Source organism: Phoenix dactylifera, chromosome 2 (assembly GCF_051530095.1).
Source record: "Phoenix dactylifera cultivar Ajwa chromosome 2, Ajwa_hap1_PhDact_Kaust_v1.1, whole genome shotgun sequence".
Taxonomy (NCBI): Eukaryota; Viridiplantae; Streptophyta; class Magnoliopsida; order Arecales; family Arecaceae; genus Phoenix; species Phoenix dactylifera.
Window position 1 is genome coordinate 5,127,800 of NC_143191.1, and position 23,751 is coordinate 5,151,550.

The window sequence follows — 23,751 nt, forward strand, 5'->3', positions numbered from 1 at the left end:
TGCATGTGGTGTAGAGTATAATTTCTTCTCACAACTATAAAGACAAGCATGTGAGTTTATTATGTCCGCATCTTGGAGGTTGTCATCCCATCGATGTCAAACTAAGCCACGTATTCTCAAGACTTTTTTCATTGTCGAGTCTCTATGTAGGGTTTTATTCCTCCGTAGGTCTGCAAACAAGGTGGGCTAAAATTTGTCATCAAAGAAATTAGATAGTTGCACGTAGATAATATTATAAAATTTCGTTTTCAATGTTTCTCATCATCTCTTGATAGTCATTTAGCATTTTAGAATTTTTTAGGTATCCAATATGTCCCGGTTCATAAATTCTATCATAAATTTTAGTTTGTGCATGCATATTTTACATCCCATCACCAATCAAGCATATTTTTTTTGTTTCGTGGTAGTTGTTGAAGTTTGTTTTATCCTTTTCAGAATTGTATATATCTAAACAAATTCTCTTTTTGCTTGGCAAAAAATATAAATTTAGCATAACAAAAATATTTATAACAAAATTAGACAGAAAAAAAAAGAATGAAATAGTGCAACAAAAAAATACACTTAAAACTAGTACATCATGATGTAATAAATCAGTGCTCGTAACAACACCAATAATTTCTATTCAATCTAAATTCTAGAGTTTCAAAGCCTTATCAAAACAAACAATGTAACTAATTCTTCCATTAATTTTAAGATCAAATCAATTCTGTAAATTTGGTGAAAAATTAAGGTAACTACAAAACAAACTATATAACTAATTCTACCAGGTCATCCGACAGGATGGTTTCGTGATGAGTTCACTGATCTAATGGCATCAATCTAGCTCCTGTGGAAATTTTTATACATCCTAGCAGAGCTATCGTTCCGTGTATATTTACTGAAATGACAAAAAATACCCTCACAGTTCAATATTTTGGACACAAGTGGTCTAGTTGCCGTGCCCGTCCCAATCATCCGGACGATATGTGTTACTTGTGAATTGAATCCCTGGGTCAGGTTGGACCGAAACAGAGACCGAGGAATTAGGAATTTAGTCCTTCTGGGTCCCGTTATCTTCTCTCTCTCTCTCTTTTTTTTTTTCTTAAAACGGAACGCCACGTAGGCGGGACAGAACGGGAAGTCCCCTAAGGGCAAAACGGTCACATAGAAGACAACCTGTAACCAACTCATCCCCTCCTATCCCCTAGTGGCACTCCCCCTCCGGTAATTGTAATTTCCCCAGGGGCACTTACCCCTCCTCTTTCCGTGCCCGGCCCCCAACCTCAAGACGGCACTGTCCCACTCTCCCGTCACCTCCCCATCCCTCCCCTGAACTCTTCGAAGCTTCTCTCTCTCTGGCCAAAAAAAAAAAAAAAAAAAAATCCTTCCCTGGCACTATAAATACCCTTACCGATCGCCGCCGGAGGCGCGCGATTGGAAACCCTAGCACCACTGCGATCACCGAAACCCGGCAGGAACCCTAGCCCTAATGGCGCAGGCGGCCGCTGCAAAGGAGCTCCGGTTGGTCGATCCACATGTCTGGAAGGCCTGCGCCGGAACCGCTGCCAAAATCCCCTCCGTCGGTTCGCGCGTGTACTATTTCCCCCAGGGTCATGCCGAGCAGTCCTCCTCCACGCCGGACTTCTCCGCCGTCCCCTGCCGCCGCCCCTTCGTCCTATGCTCGGTCTCCGCCGTCCGCTTTCTCGCCAACCCCGATTCCGACGAGGTCTTCGCCCAGATCGACCTCGACCCCCGCTTTCTCCCGCCGGCGGCTGCGCCGCCCCCGGCGGACATCGTCGACGGCGGCAGCGGCGGCGGCGGGGGTGGGGGAGTGGTGTCGTTCGCGAAGATCCTGACTCCGAGCGACGCGAACAACGGCGGGGGCTTCTCGGTGCCGAGGTTCTGCGCGGACTCGATTTTTCCGGGGCTGGACTTCAAGGCGGACCCGCCGGTCCAGACCATCTCGGTTCGGGATGTGCATGGGGCCCGGTGGGATTTCCGGCACATCTACCGGGGCACGCCGCGGCGGCACCTGCTGACCACCGGCTGGAGCAAGTTCGTCAACTGCAAGAAGCTCGTCGCCGGGGACTCGGTCGTGTTCATCAAGAACCAGGCCGGCGAGCTCTTCGTCGGTGTACGCCGCAACGGCCGGTCCTGTGGCTCGTTGGACTATCTGCCCTATAGCCCCCCGGCAGGAGCGGGGGTTAAACTCGAAGAGAGCCTCGGCAGCGGTGAAGGGTTCTCGAGGAATGTGAGGGGCCGGGTTCCGGCTTCGTCGGTGGTGGACGCGGTCCGATTGGCGGAGATGAACTGCCCGTTTGAGGTCCTTTACTACCCGAGGTCCGGGTCGCCGGACTTTGTGGTGGCCGAGGAGGTTGTAGAGTCGGCGATGAGGGTGTATTGGACTGCCGGAATGCGGGTTAAGATGTCCGTGGACACGGAAGATATGTCCAGGATGACCTGGTTTCAGGGGACGGTGTCGTCGGCTGCGCTCAAGGATGTGGGCCCATGGCCCGGTTCACCATGGCGTATGCTTCAGGTAGTTATTTATTTCCATCTTATCTTGTCATATCTTTTGCTTGTCTTGCTTTATTTGTTCTCTTGTTGTTGTTGATCTGGCTTGGTGACATTGACGAGGTTGATTATTTATAAAAATAAATTTAGTTTGCCGCCATGCCCCATTCTTAGCTTATAAAGAATTGCGCTAGAACTGTTTGATTCTGCTGTAGCTTTGCCTTTTTATTTGTCTTTCTGGGTATTGTTTCTTAAGGTATGGTGACTGCCGCATGTTTCTTCGGAGATTATAATTGCATTTTTTATTTTGTTGTTCCACGCATGGCTGCTATGGCATCAGACTGTAAAGTGCTCACATTTTGTTTTCGTTTTACTCATTCCTGGAGTTCTAGGATAGAGACTGTTTGCCGTACCTTCAGTTGTTGAATCTGATATAATAAAATCAATGAGAGGTCATATTATAGTCATGTCATGGCATCGTTTTTCAACTTATCCCGGCATTACATGATTGAGTAATCAAATTTATACATTTGGAGAATAATCTAATGTCTTGTGAGTTCATATCCCCTGGTTGGGACACATTGTGACTTCATGTGATGTAGATCATGTAAGTCAACTACGCAATTTGACGTGCGGATTCAAATCGAAAGATTGGACAAATGATCATCTTTAACTATACCCCATTTCATGTGAGCTCTTTGAGTATGCCACCCTTTTTCATCTTTGATTTGATTGGTTAAAAAGAATATCAAAAGCAGAGTGATATTATTAAAAGTTGAGGCACAACCTCATATTGATAACTTTTGAGATGTAATAAAAAATAGAGCAGGAAAAGGGCATTTTATAGGGCGTGTTTGGGTTTCCTTGTTGCCTCTTTACTGCAAAGAAAATATTAAAAAAAAACCAATATTAAAAAGAATCAAGCCAAACGTCAGTCATCCACTCCAAGCATTGATACTTAGCTTGATCTTATGCATATACTCTCTTGAACATGAACTAAGGTATTCTACACCAGTGTCTCTCACGATCTAGCAAAGTATAATATTTTGCAAATTGGCAACATTGGCAAGTAATATACATTGATAGACCTCTTGTATACTGTGCTTACGTCGTATAATGTGGCTTGGTATATACGTGCGACTAAATCCTTTTCTCAAACTTCTAGCCTCTCTTAGCATATCAGTTCACTCCCTGTGGTTACCACTTACCACCATGCCATATGAGATTTGAATTGAACTGACTAACAACTCTTGTTTCATCTTATATCACATGTAATTGGCACAACGCCGATGATTGTCCAAGGTGTATATGTGATAGTGCAAAACTTTCTGAAACTTTAGGTATGGAAATGACAAGGGAAATAAATAAGAATGAAATGCTCTCATAAAATCTATCATAGAGCTTGGTAAACCTCCATCCTTGACCCCCTTTATTATTAGTTTATTATAGGTAGCTTGATGAACATTCATCTCCTCCAAGCACCTATATTGTTTAGTCTGGTAAGCCGCAAAAATGGACCCCATTTGTTAGGATAGAAAGACATTGTGTAGAATTAATTGCATCTTTAAGCTCACACTTGTTACCAAGTCTTGAAGGTTTTAACTTTGCAAGGTCACAACTAAGGCGGTATATTCTTCAAATTCTTCACTCATGAGATCTCTTTGCAAGATGTATTGTAGAACAAAATCTCTTCTATCTGCACCTTGAATTAATCATAAACTTTAGCTTCTTCAGAGGAAATTGAGAAACTATTTCCCTTTTATTCTTACTTTGAATCTCAACTTAAATGGTCACCCTGTTAATTGAACGGCATATCTAGTTCCTTGAGCCCATAAGTTTAAATGTTCTTACTCTTTTATTCCAAGAGTAGGATAATAGGAGTAAATGATCAAGATTAAACATAGTGGATACTTTAAAGGATTTTAGTTGTTTTATTTACCAAATAAAGGATAGTACTTCTTTGTTTTTTATATGTAGAATTAAGAAAAAAGAATTTTGAAATTTTATCTTTAGGAACTTTGCATGATTAAAGGTCTGTTTGGGAACTTCATGCCAGAATCGGCTGGAGATCGGGCCCCACAACCCCTGTGTTCTCCCTCTCTTTCTCTCCCACTCCCTCCCTCCTTTCCCCTAGTAGTCCAATCCTCGCCTATCCAGCTGGACCTAGCCAAACAGGCCCTAAACGTAGTTATTACAAAGAAAGGATTTAATTGTTGATGCCACACATTATTTTAGTCAGTCATGATACATGGTATCTTGCTAGTATCAGAAGTTGTCCCAGCTAGTTCTCTGTGAACTGAATTTGAGTGAATTTAGTGAATTCAATCATGACTTGCTAGCTAAGAATGAAAATAAAAAAACAAATAGTAAGTTAGGAAATTTTTAGACCTTGAATAGGTGATTTCAACTACACTTAGGTGCTCAAAATGCACGCCTTTTCCTTGCCTCTTAACCAGGTGTGAAAAGTTTGTCATTTCTATATTTAGTCCCAGCATCCATCATTTGGATCGAGGGCTTGGGGCTTACATGGCCAAAAGAGATAAGGGAAAAGAAAAAAACTAGAGACGTTTTTCTTCTTCTTCCATCTGGTAAGCTCCCTGGTTCTCCTCCTCTTCACCTCTGTCTTTTTCTTCTCCTTTTTTCTTTTTTCTTTTGGGAGATGGACTGGAAGTTATCTTTCTTCTTCTTGTTTCTGCCTCTGCTTCTTTTGCTGTGCATTTGCTTCTTCTACACCTTCCTTTGGGCCTTACGCCTAGTCTTCAGGAGATGTGGGTGCCTTAGTGTGTCTTGAGCCTTTGACAACTTTGAGTCAAAGGTGTTAGGAACACAATATTTATGCTTGGAACCATAGTCATATGAGCTAGTTGCATCTGTGAAAATACAACTGGCAACTTGTCAAAACCTTTAGCTAGTCCTGCATCATTATGCATCTCAACTAGGGTTGGTACAGGTGCGAAATTGTTGTACCATGCCATTACAATTTGCTATTTAGTAACATGTTGCAGATAGGTTTTGCTGAATTTTATAAAGCTAGACATGTTAGCTGCAATATATAGTTAAGAAACATCAAAATACATTTACTTTGTTATTTTTTTTATTTATCTTATTTAAATTATCTTTGTTGCTTGTTCATTATATACTGGTTGGTTGTTGTACACTCTCTGTATTGTCAAATTGTCCCTCAATGCCTACCTTCTTTTTTCATATGGCAATGCTTCATATTTACATGCCTCTTTAGTCTTTACATCTATATCTTCTGTAAACTAGACAGTATCTACCTCACTTGTCATCATTACTTTTCAAGAAAAAAAATTCTTTGGGATATCTTTTAGTTTCTTTCAACTCATATAACTTGTTGGATTGAAATACTAAAAAGTTTATAAGAATTATAAGAAATGTGTTATATATGAATAATGTAGAAAGCTAATTGGAAATATTTCTAACTTTGAATATCGTGATGTCTGGACTTGTGCCAAGCAGCTGAGATGATGGTGATGATGTTTGAAAAAAGGGGCCGAGGAAAGGGGTTCAGGCATGTTTGGATTGGTCTTTGGCAATTTGGTCTTCTTTGGTAGTAGGAAGGATGGGTGGCATTGAAAGTTCTAAATTGATACCCCTTCAAGAGTCAAAATTAACATTAATTACACCATCAGGCTAGATTTTTGTTGCAGTAACAGCGTTGCCAGCGAATTGGATGTGCAACACCTCTTTGGTCAGATTACTAGAACCCCTCTAAGAATAAATCCTTGGTTGCCCGTAATATAGAGAATGTGTCATCTGGGGCCTTTGTCATATAGAAATTGAATCACTTTAGTTTTTCCCCCCGTCCAGAACATGATTTAAGTAGATGACTATATCATAGATATAAATAATTTTGAACGATTCTTTTCAATCAAATTCATAAAAAAGAACTAAACAGTGGAAACTGCTAAGTAATTTGATCTTTCTTTCTACTGTCTTTTTTTTTTCTTTCTTTTTTCTCAAAGCCGAACCTTTTTTTATGACACATAAAGCTTTTCTTAGTTATGAATGGATGGTGGTGCGGTTCCATCATGGTAATTTAAAAAGATTCTGACATGCTTTTTGGCCTTTCTTCTATGAGGTTATATTCCGAAACAGTAATATGATGGTATATTGAAAGCTGGGAAACAATTATTTTAAATTTTGTATCTTGTTATTTAAGGTATTTCTTCCTATATCAATTGATTTTATCTATAATTTTTCTAGCAAACCATTTGTGGCACCTTTGAAGTAGTTTGACAGATCCAGGTTCATAACTTACTGTAATACATTATTAGTCTGTCGACATGGGCATCTCAAAAGTTAATTACATCAAATCAATAAAATGATTGCACGTTTTACATGTCAAATGTGAAAGCACGTCAGGAAATAGTCTGCTATTTTTCGGCCAAATCATTTGATGAAAATCTCTTTCTTTGTTCTCTTGCAACTTCTCTTTGGCACATTCAAAAGATACAAGTCAAAAGCCAGTATAATTTGGCTGGAAAGTTCAAGCTTATTCTAACTTTATTCTTGATATTTCTCTTAGGTTACCTGGGATGAACCAGAGGTTTTGCAGAATGTCAGAAGTGTAAATCCCTGGCAGGTGGAGCTAGTTTCAGCCCCTCCTCAGATACAAACTCCATATCCCCTCATGAAGAAACTAAGGGGGCCACAAAGTCAAGACTTTTCTGATGTTGGAGAGGGCAGCATGCTCTTTCCAGTAACAGGTTTTAAGAGTAAATCCATGGGGAATCTATCCCCATTGATCAATAACAATACATTTCCTGCTGGCATGCAGGGAGCCAGGCATGATCAAATCTGTGTCCCCACTTTATTCAATTTCATACCCTTGAATGGCCAACAAACACTCTCTGAGAATCTGTATGGCGCTAAGATGCAACAGAAGTTAAATAATGTATCCACTAATTCGAATGTTGGAAGTACGTTAATTTCAGAGGGCTCATCCCCACTGAGCAATGGAAGTATCCTGGACTGTGGCACAGATCTCCTCAAAACTGTGGCTTGCAATCCGACTAGGAAGACTAGGGGAGGATCTTTTCAGTTGTTTGGTCAGATTATCCAGACTGAGCAGCCTGTTGATGTTGCTGCAGATAAAGAGTATAGAGAGACCACAGGTGGAGTCCTACCGCATGATTTTTCTCTCTCCTACCAACATAAGCAGTTGCTTGATGGTCTTGATGTGCAACGTCAAAGAGTTTCTGCTTTGGAAGCATGTTCTATGTAAAAGAAATGATGTCTGCATCTTACCACATGCAGCCTCTACAGGTATGAGTCAGCGAAACATGCTTTTGTTTGTTTTTATATAATTTAATTATTTCAAATTTTTCAAATTTGTAATAGTTCACATTGAATTTAATGTCAAAGTGGTGTTCCTATATGTGAAATATCTGGTCTTACTATTTAACTCAAGATTCGGTATTTTGTTTATGCTTATGTACTTATCCAGGCTATATATGTATCTGGGTTCTAGTTTTAAGGTTGATTAATGCTCTGCAAGGAATATGTGGCCATATAAATTAGGATTTGATAGTGCTTTGTATCTCAATATAAAGCTACGGCAGGATAAGGTGCCTTCTGATTCTATTCGACATTCCTTGTAACTTTTTCTGTTTCAAACATGCTCAAATGACAATTTGACAATGTATGCCCTTGCATATATTGATGACTGTTATTCACCAAACATCATTTTTCTGTAATCATCTTAAGTATCGAGGATATGAAAACTTAAATGGATACTCTGTCACCTAAGATCATCCCAAGGCCTGTCTCTAAATTTGATTTGTTTTCATTGCTATTTGAATTTCCTCTTTGAAACTTCCACTTGACGTCTCTATACTGTATTCTGAATGTTCTACAATTTCCTACCCATTGATTGCTAAAATTTTCTCATACTGATTTAATGAACATACAATGTCAAGACCTTTTTTATCTTCTTACTAAGTCAACTTGGTCATGATGCTTTTGTAGAGTTGTAGTGTAATGCAATTGGGAGGTGGGCATTGGTCTGCTCCCTCCCCTATATATATATATATAAATGGAGGAGTACTAAATCAACCTCTGGTAAGAATTTAACTATTATTACTTTGGACCATATATTAGTAGCATATAGTATGGAGTATATTGTTTGGAGATGATTAAATGTACTTGAGAGGCCAATAATAGGGACTAGGATGCAGATTGAGTGAAATAAAACAAATATGGAATGATAGCCAAGAGATACAAATCGAGTGGAAAAATAAACAATATTTATGGCCCAATCAGTTAAAAATTGGTGGCAAAAAAATAATACAATACGATTAACCCATCCATTTGGATCTACCATAAAATAATAGTGGTGGATGAGACTCACCTAATAGGTTTGGACTAATTTAGTTGAGAGAAGAGGTGCTTCGTTAATGTTTTATTATGATACAAGCACAATGTCTTTGAGACTAAGGTCCTATTTGGGATTGCTATTGATAGTAGAGCTTTTGCTAGTAGAGCTTTTAACAAAAAGTTGTTTGTTGTTCGGTAACTATATTTTTGAAGTGCTGTAGAACTTTAACATCTATTTTGTAACCAAATTGAGAAAGTATTTTTAGTATGAGAAAATGGCAATAAAGAACATTGTATAGTGCTTTCAATTTTTTAACTCTTTGTATTATTGAGAACTGTTATGGGAAAATATTCTTAATTTACTTATTTCAGATAGTATAATATTATAGTAGTATCATATTGTAATATAATAATATAATATCATAGGAATAATAATTTTATGCTATCAAAATATGATTGTCATGATATACTAATGATAGTAACATAGTATTATCATAATATTAGTATAATATACTATAATATAATATAATTATAACATTATAATATAATATTCTATAGCAACATCGTGGAACTGTCCCAAACTGGAACCGAACCGTACTAGCAGCAGAACGTGATAGTTCCGGACTTGAAACTGGTGGAAGAGGAGAGGGAGAAAAAGAGAGGAAGATAGAGAGAGGAAGAGAGGAGGAGGAGAGAGAGAGCAGCCGGCTGGAACAAGGACAAGGGAGGGGGGAGAGAGGGCTTCGAAAGCCCTCTCTAATTCCTGCCCTTTATCTTTTATAACTTGCCGCATCTTTTATAACCATCAATCATCACCTTCTTGACAGCTTTTGAAGAATTTGATGGATGAAGAATCTTGTAAAGCTATTGTCACGCCCCGAACCCAATTCCCGGGTCCGGCACGCGACCGGTCGCATGAGCCCTAGAGCAGTACCCTAAAGATCATGCAAGGCCTAAAAGGTACAATATTCACATATATGCCAAAATCAAAGATTAATGTAATTCAATCAAATCCAACTAAAATGTACTGATTTATTACATAATTTCAAATGTCCATAAATAAAAGATAGATTAACTTCTATCCATCCAGCAATCAGACTCTATGCTGTTCTTATTTCTCGTCCCATCCAATAGTCTCTACAAATCCAGTGCCTCTGAAAAAAAAAGTAGGTGTAGTATGAGCTTTTCCAGCCCAGTAAGAAGCCCAACAGCTACACACAGTAATAATAATAAAATGATCAAAACATCAAAATAATATCATTTCATCATTTCAAAGGCTTAACAAACAGCAAATATATGTAACCATTTCATACATATGAATCCTTTTTCACATTATGTGATCAATTTTCGTATTACTCTGATTCCCAAGTTTCAAAGTTTTTCACTTCTGGCTTTGGACTAACCAAGTTCATGACCCAGTCCAAGACTGCACAAATCCCACGCATAAGCTCGTGGCAGCTATCCCACGCGTAAGCCCGTGGAGGCTATCCTACGCATAAGCTCGTAGAGGCTATCCCACGCATAAGCTCGTGGCAGCTATCCTACGCATAAGCTCGTAGAGGCTATCTCATGACAAGGTTAGTCCAACCCATTTTACATGTCTAGTTTTACATGTTTAATCACATTTCCATCACAGCACATATTTTCATAAATTCTCAAAAATATGTTATTCTTTCCCAATTTAATTATTTCAATACTTTCATAATAAACAAAATGCACACCTCATAGTGTCATACAAGCTCAAAAATTAATAGCAACATACTGATAAAATATATCCAACGATAAATCCAATATATGCATAAATAAAAGTGCATCAGATGTAGGGATTCTTACCTTTGTTAACTCAGACAGACTAATCACCCGTCCTCACGGCCATCTATAAATCCGGATATGCAGAACCCTGCTCAGCGTCCTTTCGTCTGTTAACAGATTGTTCTTCTATATAACCAAGACAATATTAAAAATTATCCGGAGTATCTGACAACCCAAAACCCTCCATTGACCTACGACTATCCAGCAGTCTTTACAAACAATGGTCTCCTCCTATCAAACTAGAGAGAGAAGACTCCAATCTAGAGAGAGAAACTGGAGAGAGAAATAATCCAAGTAGAGGGAGAGGAACTAATAAACAAGAGAGAGAACCTAGGAGAGAGAAAACTCTTCCTCCTCAAAATAGGGGGACCGATCCCTCCCTCTCTTCTCGGATCAGGATGGCACAACCACCAAGGTGCCCATCCTCGACGACGACGGCCGGTCAGTGATGGCCATCAACTGCGGCACCCCCGGCGACGGTGATCAGCCGGCGGCCAACCAACGAGGGGAAGGAAAGGAGGTGGGATCACAAGGAAGGAGATCTCGGTCCACCTCTTCCCATCCCCTCTACAACCCTAGAAATCCCTCTCAACCAACCCACAGTCCCGATTCAACCCCCAAGACCATAGATCTTGCCAACCCGGCGGCCGACGGCGGCAAGCTCCGGAAAGAATACCCCTGTTTCGGACTCTTCTCCGACGATTCACCGGCCAAAACCTCACCCACATGACCCAAAAAAAATCTAGCAAATGCAGCGCAAAGGGGCGAGCCATGCTTACCTCGGTCCGATGGGTGTTCCGGCGACCTTTCCGGCGAGAAATCGGAGGAGGAAATCCGTGAGCAAACACGCACGGGTCCAAGATCTCTTCACCGATTTGTGGGGATCTTCTTGAAGGAGGAAGGCTTTTCCGGCTTTCTCCACGGCCGGCCAGCTCTTGGTCGCCTCTCCTCGGCGCTCAAAGCCCTCCAGCGAGCCCTCTCCAACGCCGCCGCCCCCACCCCTCAAACGGCCTCCTCCCACGATCATGCCTAGGGCATGATTGTAATAGGTGGATGGGCCCGGTCTTTTCGGGCCGGCCCATCCACCTTTCCCCTCCCCCCCTTTTTTTTTCCTGGATATTACATACTCTCCCCCTTAAAAAAAAATTTCGTCCTCGAAATTAACTTACTTGAAGCCTCAAACTTTTAAAATATACATCCATCATATCATCCCTGAGATCTCTAATAGTCTCCCTCTCGGAGCACCTACTCACAAGATTTTGACATACAAAAATCACAGCATCTCAAAACTTGATCTTTTCTATTTACCACACGTAGTAAGTTCTTTTGATCTCTTTCAAAAGAATTCCAAACTCCCAACCTTGGATTAAAATGCCATAATTATATCCCAAAGAAATTAATTTCTCTTGATTCTACACAGAGATCATAATTGGCTTGACAGAAATAGGAGAAATCTTTAGTATCAAATGCTCTTAATATTCTATAATCAGCCTAACATAGTATATTAATGCAGCCTAACATAGTATCAAATTGTAAAATTATTATTATTTTAATTGTAGATAATTTGCAATCCTGGTTTTGTCGAATTTTTCTACCTTTTAAATAGCAAAATCAGCAAAAGAGAGTAATTGAAGGGAGAAAAGTGAAGAAATGATAAATGAGAGAAGAATAGAGGCTAGAGAGAAACAGGTGGAGAACTTCATTGCTCAATAGAGAGGTAAAGAAGTTCCATCCGTTCGATATTTATAAGCAGTGCTGATATTTAGATCTCTCCATTTACATAGCTCACTTGAGAGGAAAAACACTTCAACCCATTCAATATCTATCATCAATATTCATTTTGCACCTGTCATCTTTTATTATTGTGCACTTTTGTTTGGGTCAATCAGAGAGGCAAACTGAAATGCCCTTATTTGGTTGGTTTGGTTCACGTTCGTACGAGGATTGGGTTGGTCTCCCTTCTAACATTCACAGACCCAATTGGACCAATTTGAGCCTAGGTTTGGGGGTTGGAACAGCTGGGTGACCCGAATGTAAACTAAATTTATACATGTCTGTGTGTGAGTCTATATGTCTGTATATGTGTATGTATTATACAAATTGGTTCAAATTTAGACGAGTGATACATATATACATGTGTACACTAAATTAGAATGTAGTTATATACATTTGGTTCAAATTTAGGCGAGAACCAAAGTTAGAAATGGGCTGGGCTGGATGGGGCCACACCCCTACCTGAGTCCAGCCTGAAATTTTTTCGGGCTTTGGGCTAGGCTTAGGCCCGAATTTTTTTTAAAAACCCAAGCCTGAGCCTTGGCCCGAGCCCAACCCGAACCCGATTGGGCCAGCCCGAGTTTGTGGAGTGAACTGGGGTTCATTGAATCACAAATGGTTTCCTCATTGATAATTTAGAATTCTAATCATTTTAACATGTTGCGAATTGCATCCAACTATTATGCCTTCGGAAGATTCGATAGAAGTTTGAAAACACCAATATTTAATAGTTATGAGCCCAAAGATTTAAGGAAGGATGATGAAGGGTTTGAGACTTGTTCGGACCTGAATTCGGGCTCTGTTTCGAGCCTTGTTCGAGCTCGAGCTTAGGGGCCGGACTCGAGCTAGGCTAGTGATGTATCCAAGCCTGGCCCGAAAAATAAATGAGTTCTATATTTAAGCCCAAACCTAGCCTGAAATCTTTCGGGCTTAGCCTGTAGCCCGAACTAAAAGCAGCCTAGCCCAATTGGCCTGGGACCAGAGCCCATTTCCAGCCCTAGCGAGAACATTCTCCTTTACTAAAAGGTTAGGCAGCGAGAGCAGTCTCTACTTTCCTTCAAACAAAAGGTGGGACTTTTTTTTTCTTTTGTAACTACATTGTCTTCATAACCAACGAGATAGTGGAAGTCCTACCAATCGTTCCACCTGTATATATGAATGTATGTATGTATTATGTGTGTATGTGTGTATCTGTCTGTATAGGTAATATACAAATTGGTTCCAATTTAGATGAGTGATGCATACATATATAAATGCATACTACATTACAATGTAGTTATTTATATCTGGTTCAAATTTAGTTGAGTTCATTCTCCTTCACTTCAAATTTAGGCGGCGAGAGCACTCTCCTTCACCTTCCTCCAAATAGAAGGTGGGCTTGTTTCTTATGTAACTACAGTCTTCATAAACAACAAGACAGTGGAAGTCCTACCAGTTATTCCACTTGTATGTACATATGTGTATATGTGCATTTGTATGTACATATGTACGTCTGTGTGTACATGTATCATACAAACTGGTTCAAATTTTATACAAATTGGTTCAAATTCAGACAAGTGATACATACATATATACATACATATTACATTATAATGTAGGTATATACATCTGTTTCAAGTTTGGGCTAGAGCACTCTCCTTCACTTTACTCCAAACAAAAGGTGGGACTTGTTTCTTATATAACTACATAGTCTTCATAAACAAGAAGACAGTCATCATAAACAACAAGACAGTAAAAGTCCTACCAATTGTCCACCTGAGTTGTCTCCCCTTTCTCAAAAAAAACCATAGCCTCCATCAAAACTTTACAATCCTCCCAATATTACCACAAATTCTCGCCTAATCAATGATTCTCCTCAAAACTAATGGCATTCCTTGTGGCCTAAAGCATCACAAATAGTGATCGGTCCTTAACTCCATGCTTCGCCATCAAGGTGCCAGATCCATGATACACCACTCGACACTTCCTTAGGCACTTCCATTTCCACTTTCTTTTTTCCTCTCTAATCTCTAACTTGAAGCCCCAAAACCCTCTTACATTTCTTCCTCTCATAAAGAACAAACCCTAAGTCTCGAACCCTGGCCCTAACTTGTTGCTCATCAGGGTTGCTATCATCTTGTTGTGAGTTCATGACACTGCAAAATGACCAGTATCATCATCTTCACCCAATCCATATGTAATTTTTCAACCTCATCACATCTGGAAAGAGGAGTTACAAAAAAAAGGTTCAATCTTTATGTTATCTTTTTTTTCCCCCATAAAATGAAAAATCTTGATATTCCCTTTTTTTACAATTTTTGAACAATAAAAACAAATAAAAAGATTATTATTCAATATTTTCCAATATCAAGATAAAGGACTTATATGACTTTTATCCTTGATGTGTTTTCTTGAATAAAATCAATAGTTTCTTTTTGCTATATTTTTTTTTAAAAAAATTGGGTGACTAAAAATTGACATGGACAATCTTATTTGGATTGGGTTTGGTTGGTTTTGACCTTGATTGGTTGATTCTAATTCCAAAAATCGATGACCACTAGGGTTGGGTCATTTCTAGGTAGTTCTAACAGAAACCAACCTGAGCTTTGTTGCACCCGTACCTTTTATAGCTAAAGATGCCATATGACCTTACAAGTATGACTCATTAAATGAGTAGGATTTTTCTAGACATTTTCCTACACATTTCTGGTAAAATGAACAACCAAATACTTTACTAAAATAGAAAAATTTGTAATGCTAGAGGATTCCCCATGAAAGGCCATCGCAATCTTTTTGAGTCACAATCCTGATGAGTTTTGAGTTTTCCTGATCTATCCTATACCATAAAGTAGGATATTTAGATAATATCCCTTCGCGGAATAAGTTTTCAAAACTCACCACAAAAATAACCCCAAAAATAAGTATGAAAATCTCTAGAGATTAGAAAATCCTGACCTTCTCTCAAAAGAATTATATAAAAGACTAATGAGATTCAATATAACAAATCAAATAAAAAAATCACAAAAGTAAATTGCTAAATGTTGACTGAATTTTGACCTATATTGCATTGATATGGATGTTTAAGACAGATTGTAGGTGGCCTTGGTAAGATTGGGCTTGAATTTATCGTGAAGGTTAGGAATGTGGAGGAAAAAACCAAAGATGATTTGATCGAAAGATACGAAAATAGATTTAAGGGCTGTTTGGATGCTCGAATGCACGATCCATGGATAATCTATTGCAAATGGAATTTATAGTTTTAAGGAAGAATGGAATTGACAACACAACAAAAAACGTGGGAAAATAGGGGAGAAGAGAAGACAGCAGGAAAGATATATCCTAGTTTCTTGGGGACTGGATAAACCACCATTTTGGGTGGGTTGTATTATCTTGAAAAATCAAGATGGTACATTCCCAATTGCACACCAATTGCTTTCAACTCTTCCTCTCTCATCCCCTTTCTTAAGAGAAATTCTTCTCTAATAACAACTTATAATACAGATAAGTAATTCCTGCATCTGAACATGTCCTTAAGAAATGTATCTATGTTGATATTATCCTTATCGTGAATGAATGGCATTGAGGCGGCATGGCTTAGTGGTTGCTGCCCTCTACTTTTTAGGATGTGTTTCTATGTGTGCAAGACAAATTTTGAATACATGGAGTGAATCAAGAGGAACCGTAAAATGGATATAGAAAAATGGGAGATAATAGGATTGGGCATTATGGTGCAAATGGGGACCATAGTGACCCTCATAACCTCCTTCCCAAAAAAGAAAAAGAAAAATGAAAAAGAAGAAGATGCATGAATTGTGAGACAATTTAGTTTGGATAGAGTATTGATGGGTTGAAGATATGGTTAGGGGTGCAATCAAGCCAAGTTGAGTCGAGTAGCTAGAGGCTCGAGCTCAACTCGATTCAAAATACTCGGGCTCAAAACTCGACTCGAGATCGATCAAATCTTAATATGGAAGCTCGAGCTTGACTCGATTAAAAAAAAAAACAATACTCGAGATCAACTCAAATATCAACCGAGCTATACTTGAGCTTGAACTCAAGCCTTAGTCATAATCAAAAAATATGGTTTAAAAAATATAATGTAATATTATATTTTAAAATATTAAATTAGTAATATATATTATAAGTAAAATATAATATTATTAAATATAAATATACTCGATTAGGCCTGCAATCCTTCGAGCTGAGTACTTCACTACTTAGCTCGACTGGAGCTTGGTAACATACGAGTTAAGTCGTGCTCAAGCATCTCATGAGTTGCTCGGCTTATTTGCACTCCTAGTTATGGTCATGAAAATCAAGTTCTTCCTTATTTTGATTTCATGAGATTGTATTATGTTTTGGCATGAACATGTTCCTCCCTTGGCAGTAGGAAATTTCCATTTAGGATTGCATACCCACTCTGGAATCTCCTTGGAAATTTGTTTGCAAACCTGCTTCCTAAGTGTTCTTATTTTCAAATTTTTTAGGAGGCCCACCACTCTGGCCCTTCACCTTGTTCTGTAGCTAAAGTTCTCAATTTTGCATGTCTAAAATATTGTTGCAAATCTTTTTTATGTGATTTAATTTTAAGATAGTTTGAGGTTTGAGAATAAGATGCATGTGATACTTTTTAATGAGACACGGGACTAGCCATTATTGAAGTGTGAAATTTAAAGGATGGCAATACCTATTTTTTCTTGCTACCTTGTTTTCTACCCTCTTTTGTCCATTTTGCTATATTTTGGTCCTCATGTTCTTTGTTGGTCATGATGATCTTATTGAGGAAGTGAACTCATTTTCTTACTGATGGATCTTTTATGACTGCAAGTAGAAATGCCAGAAGGTGAATGCTGTTAATCTGTCTTTTAATTGTAGTGTATGTGTAAACTTAATTTATGAAGCTATTTAAGTTTCGTGGAAGGTATGTTTTATCCTTGAACCAAATTGATTTTCATATGGACTCTTCCGGATCTGTGTCTATGATGTCTGTAGCATGAATTTGGCCAGTAACTTGCCTTTTATCTTAATGCTTTGTTATCAATTAGTTCGAAACTTTTCCATCTTTGCCTGTTCTATAATTATAATGTCTTATGATTTGTTACTTTAATGGTTAAACACAAGCAACATTACAAGCTAAATTCAGGTAAATAATCCAAAATCAGGAAAATAATGATACAAAATGTGTAGTGAATAGTGATTGATAATCTGCATCAACAGAATCTTTTCAACTCTAGTGTTCAATTTGATGCTTCATGCTTCACTTTCCTAAAATGATTGATGCTGCTAATTGGGCCAAGTTCTTTCTTTTAATTACGTTGAGGGTTTGCATTTTATAAGATAAATGTTCACTTACAAAGTGTGAGAGGTAGGAAAACTGTTGATGGATTATAAGCAAGATAATGTCCAAGAAGCTTGCGAGGAAGGTTATTATTCTCATTTGCCCAAGGAATGGATTCAACTGCAGAATTTTTTATATAATCTCCAATGCTTGCTTTTGAATTAGCAGAAGTGTATAGCTTATTTTTGGAGAGGGCAAAATAAAAGAAAATAGTTGTTTGATATGGAATATAAATGATTCTTTATATATATTTATCCAATATCCCTTATGATATATGTTATTTTGAGCTGGGATTTGTTTTCATGGATTAAGGGTAGTAACCATTTGATATTTTGGAGGTTTTATGATATCTTGAATTAGGTGCCATTGCTTGGTGCAATGATATAAGGCAAAGTGCCCCATGCCGGTGTATTGCCCTAAGCACCGTACTAATACCGAACCAATACTTGGTACAGGGGACATATCGAGCATCAGTATAGCTATTTGACTCATAAGGATATTGTACCGACATCGTATCGGTATGGATACCAAAACTAGTATTGCAAACCTTAGTAAAAGGCTTGGCTAACAAGTGCAATGGCACGGGCTTGATCCTAGAGCAACCACTTTGAGCAAAAAAAAAAAAGAAAAAGAAAAAGAAAAGCCAAAATGAAAAGATAGAGAGAGGGAAAGAGAGGGAGAGATTAGGTTTGTTCCTAGTTAACCCCTCCCAAGACAGCATATTGTTGGGACTAGAATTGGGTAATAGCCAAAGTATGCTTAGTATTATACCAATTTTGTCCTCTATCATAAGTTCAGCTTGTTTATAGGCAACCCCATGCTATATATATGTCATAACTGTGGTGGAGAAAAGTTGATCTTAGAATATAGTAGAAGCCTTCAGAAAAATTATCAATCGATAGGGCTTCTAATGTCTTCCATGTGTTCTATGAAATAAATGCAAGCATTTATTAACCAGAATTTTGAGTTAGAAGATTTATATCCAAACAACTTTCTGTGCCTTTGAAACTACAAGTCAATGCACCCCAGAACATGAACTTTTTCGAAATATTTAAGTACATGAGCAGTGCTTAGTGTTGAGAAGGCAAAATATGTGCTGCCATTTTTTCTACTTTGTTTCTTTTTATTTTTTCTTTTTTTAAGAAGAAATATTTAGTATGAGGACGGCATGAATTCGTATGCATGAATAATCGAAGTGCCTTCATAAGTCTGATAGAAATGGCGGGATGTTTTATTCTTTCTGGCTTTTTTGTTTCTTCACATAAGAATTTGCATGAGTTCAAGTGAGCATTTCTGCTGTTTATTAGGATATAATATGCTTGTTTACAACCTGAATGTTGTGCTGTTGTTTCCACTGCAGGTGTCCTTGTTGAAGACAACATGAATGTTGCCTCTTGCAACTAAATCATCCTAATGCGTTGTCTTGAGCAGTGTGTTAACCTAGTGTGTTTCCAACTGTTATGTTGACTTCTTCATGTTACTGTTGAACTCGCTTGTCTGAAATTTCCGAGTCGTTGTTGAGGTACTAGCTGTTTGACATTTTAAAGCTAGTCTAGTTCATACTGTCACTGATGTCTTACTCTTCTGTTTTGGTACATCATTTTTTCCTTTTGAGCTTACTTTACCGATTAATATCGGTAGTTGTTTTAGAAATCTACCCATACAATTTGCCACAGACATGGCTCTATGGTTACGTTGACATGATTGCATCCACTGATGGCAGTAAGAATGAGAAGAGATGCTGTGATTGGGTGGGACTAGTCTCTTCCATTTCCTCCTTTTCTCAGGGAAGTCAGGAAGAAGAAGGAAAAAAGAATGAGAAGAGATGCTATTTCAAAGATATCCAAAATTATCCTTCTTTTGATGGTCTTTTCTATTCACATTGATCCTAAAGGTTTTCGCTGTTTTGAGTATGCCTGGTGCGAAAAAGATAACAAGGGTTTGTGGGTAGCACAGAGGAAAGAAGAGTGATGCTGATGGAAGGAAATTTATATTAAAGGGGAGGAAATATAAATTATGAAGGTCGACCCTGCTTTGAATGGTTTGGTATCTGTACTTGTACTCCTTGCACAACTTGGGAAGCTTTATGATATATGTATATTTAATGGATTTGCATTCATCTGCAGCATTAACAAGAACATTAGTGTTAATCTCTCCTGCTGTCCTAGACTCGTTAGTTACTGATGCTACAGTTTTGATGCAAACTTTAGTGGCTGGATGATCCATACTGCAGTTAGGTACCCTGACGTTACCTCTTTGAAGTTGTGCTGGTTTGGGTTGTGATATTACTGAATTCAGTTAATGTCAGGCCTTCCCTTATCTAATCATCTCTCAAGCATGTAGAATATATCTTTGGGGCTTCAGCTTCACAAGAAAAGAAATGCCGTGCCTTGCGATTTTCTGCAGCTGTGAAATTTTTTTTTCTTCTAATATGGGGTGAAACTGATACAGTAGTTGATAGAAGGAAGTTGCCGGGAAACTGGTCTCATGTCTGTGGAAGTGGCTGTGGTCTCCAATTGTTGGATTGACCTGGATCCGAAGTGTTCCCAAAAAACCTGGCATGGGAAGACTACATAAATCCAGTATGAGCCAGTCAAGATTTTGTCGAACCTGATCTGCCTTGTTCGCATAATTGCATCAATAAATTGCTGCTAGCTTGGACTATGTATTTTTAGAGATGCGGCCAACTGCATTCGTCGTCTTGGAAAGGGCATGATCCAAGGGCATAAATGCAACAAATGTTGCACATTTGACTTTCTTCTCTGTATTACTTGCTTTACATGGATTCCATGGTCAATTATGCGTTATGTTGAATGCATTGCGTTGTGCGTTTGAACCAGTTATGTGTAATGGTGCATTTAGTGTTGCAAATGTTTTGATGAGCATGACATAATCACGTCCCTGGAGATAGTTGCCTGATGAGGTTATTTCCCTTGTGAATCTTAAATCCTAGCAAGGATTTGGTTAGGAGGTGTTGCCACAGAATCCCAGACCGAGGTTGGAGCACTGCTCAATTTGCTCTTAGGTCAGTGAGAGCCGAATTGATTGGGGTGATCGAGGTGTAAAAGAACTGGTCTTCTTTCGGGATGATCTATTAAAAGTCCGCTTGCTGAAAAATTTTCGGTAGGAGACTCTCTAATTTTTAAGTTAGAATGATGAGAAAATAGTGTGGAAGGGATGAATTTTATAAAGTAATCTCTGAATGGACTTACCTGAGGAGCCTTGGGCTACCTCTTTTTATAGGGTAGTCTATCAGTTTGTTACCTGATTTGGCGCAACATGTTTTAATTGCTAGGTCATGTTTTAATTGCTAGGTAACGGTCAGCTACACGTTTATAATGTGAGAAACATTTCGGGTGAGCGGTATACGACGGTGATTATGCTGATCGTGCATTGCCAATAGCATTGCCATAACTGCCGATCTTTATTAGCACGTGCAAATTGGCTCCTCGGTCTTCGCTGAAGTTGTTTGCCTAGGTTTATACCAAGGTCAACGAGGTCGGTCTAATATGAGGTTGAGATGTCCAACATTTTTCCCATCACTTGCCCCCTACTTTGGAGGCCGAGCTGCATCTTAATTCGGGTGATGGAAGTCATATCATCATCTCAATCGAGGACAAGGCTTCCAGAAGAGAGTACGAATGTGTCAGTTGATCTTCTCGAAGCGTCACCATATCAAAGCTATCCTGAGGCACTATTATTTTGGAATTTTTTTCAAGGCGCCATTAATGCGATGATCCTGGTGAATTGCTCACGTCGTATCCCGAGTTAACACGTGGATGAATCAGCTCGGGTGGTCAAACCGTTGCTTTGATCAAGACCATCCGTACTCCTTTATAAGGGTAACCCCCTCCCTCATTTCTCGCTCTTGTTTCTTTGGCAAATCTCCCAAAGTGCTCAAGCTCCCTTCCGGGTGGTGCTTCGACGAAACTCTTCTCTTTTGGCTCCAGCGTGCTCTATGTTTCTTCTAATTTCTAGTGGGTGTCTGCTCTTAGCTGCTCGGATTTCTTTTCTTGCTTTCTCCTTTGACTCTTTTCCTCACTTTTTCTACCACCATGAGTGATGCCGAGGTCAACACCTCGGTGGAGAGTTGGTCGTCTGACCATTCTCCTTGAGCTCGAGAGTCCTCACCTCCAAGTGAGGTTGAGTCTAAGGTCTGCTCAAGCCCAGACTTTGAAGCATCTGTCCTCACCAAGAGGAGATGGCTTCATCCAAGCCCAGCACTTCATACTTCTCGAGTTTACTTTTGAGCTTGCCAGTCTTGAAGACCAAATAACAAATCCTCCTCCAGCTCAGCTCAGCCTATATGAGGAAATTCTGAGGGTTGGATTGAGATTACCTCTTCATCCTTTTTCATTTAGTTCATGAGGGTTTACAACCTCATCCCAACCTAGTTGGTTCTGAACTCTTGGCAGGTCATTGTAGGTTTTCTTTTTCTTTGTTTTCTTTTGAACATTCGGGCCTCGATTTTTCTTTTCCGAGAATGCTTTACTTTAAAGGGGCATCCTCAGAAAAGAAATTGATGGTATTTCTCTCCTCAGAAAAGCCGCCAATTGATCCGAGATACTCTCTCTTCTATTCATGGATGGAAGAGAGTTTTTTTTTTGTTTTCTTCAAGCAACGATGGCAGTTGGAAACCCTATGGAGGACACCTCGAAGATTTTTAAACCGACCCCCAAAGTTGTTTGGCAACGATCAACGATCCTAGGATACTCTCCTTAAATCTAAAATTCCTCCTCTGCAAGAATTATTGTCTGAGGAGACACTAATTAACGTCAGTCTAAAACTAGCCGATCCTCAGAAATTTTTTTTTCATAATTTTTATCTTTTCTCCTCGTCATCATATTCTTATCTAACCTCGTCCTTGGCCTTGCAGCTGTTGTAGCTATAAAGACCGATCTGGCACTAATTTAGAAGAAAATGTGCAAGAGGTCGGTTGCAGCGTTCGGGGATGAAACCCCTTAGAGGAAGAAGAAGTTGAGGGGAGAATCCACCTTTACTGATGCAGTTGCTGAGGCCTTGGTTCTCGAGGTTTCTCCCGACGTGCCGGTACCTCGGGTGGAGAATGTGGATCTCGACCCCAAGGTTGAGATTGCATCGCCGATTAGGTCGGCTCCTCCGGAGGGAGTCATCCTTGCCCAACCATCTGTCGTTGCTGCTTCTTTCTATCTGTCAACATCCAAGGCTTGTACCTTAGCACGGGCTAGTTCGAGCTCTTTGGCTCTTGCAAAAGAAATCCCTTTAGCTCGGGCTCGCCCTTGCATGGTCTATATCCCGAGGTGGTGTGCCAAAGGGTCTGATTCGGCCTTGACAACTCCTCGGGTGGCCAAAGATGTGGCCCGAGCTATTCAATTACGTGCTGACAAGAGCATCATGCGCTCCTTCCACGTCAACGACTTAATCGATGGGCATGTTATTGTATGTTCTGCACCACAATTCTTAGGGCCTACACTTGCTGGGTGAGCAGGTCAAATTGTATGGCATTGATAGCTCCCATAACTTGCTAAGAAGACGAGGTTCTTAGAGGGCTGCATGAGGATCAATCTAAAGTAAGCTAGAGGGATACTCAACGGTTGTTTCTCCTAAGTCTCAGAGCAATTCTTCCTTCATTTTTCATAGATGATGCCAATTTGTTGTTGCTGATCCTGACATGATGATGTGGACCGTCTCCATGGATTTGTAAGGCAACAAACAAGGGTTAGAGAGCTCGCCAGTTTGGCTCCAGTCAAACCCTCCGATGCTTAACTCCAAGAGGGTTTCTTGGGGGATGTAAAGAAGAAGAAGAATGAATAAATGAATGAGGTTGTTGGGGCGATGATCGGCTCCAGTAAGTTGTTGGCAACTGGTGAAGTGCCGAGGATGGAGTCAATAGGGCTTAAATTAACAGCTCGGGTGGAAGGTGTCATCGGACGGGGCTGCGCCGACCAGCTGCACCAGGAGGGTTTGGAGCCCGAGATGCCGAACGTGGGACTCCAGGAAGAGGGATCTGGTGGACATGCCCGAGCTGTCCAATAGCT

General features: G+C 39.5%; 1 protein-coding gene across 2 annotated transcripts; it reads left to right on the forward strand.

Annotated features, from left to right (window-relative positions):
- Positions 1-1,245: 1,245 nt before the first annotated feature.
- On the forward strand, positions 1,246-19,889 carry LOC120103762 (auxin response factor 17-like). Of its 2 annotated transcripts, XR_005508994.3 has the most exons (4): positions 1,327-2,518; positions 7,043-7,782; positions 19,095-19,256; positions 19,458-19,889. XR_005508994.3 is itself a non-coding variant. In XM_039120156.2 (3 exons), exons 1-2 carry the CDS (start codon positions 1,469-1,471, stop codon positions 7,739-7,741), a joined length of 1,749 nt encoding a protein of 582 aa, XP_038976084.2. In that variant the 5' UTR covers positions 1,246-1,468; the 3' UTR covers positions 7,742-7,782; positions 19,095-19,889. The 2 variants fall into 2 exon arrangements, 1 of the variants encoding a protein (XP_038976084.2); XM_039120156.2 differs by having other exon boundaries at positions 1,246-2,518; positions 19,095-19,889.
- The last annotated feature ends 3,862 nt before the right edge of the window (positions 19,890-23,751 follow it).

Bases quoted from the DNA above. Each gene is read 5' to 3' on its own strand.
- LOC120103762 (XM_039120156.2), top strand. From the start codon at position 1,469: ATGGCGCAGGCGGCCGCTGCAAAGGAGCTCCGGTTGGTCGATCCACAT. The intron at 2,519-7,042 runs GTAGTTATTTAT...TATTTCTCTTAG, and splicing joins CACCATGGCGTATGCTTCAG to GTTACCTGGGATGAACCAGA.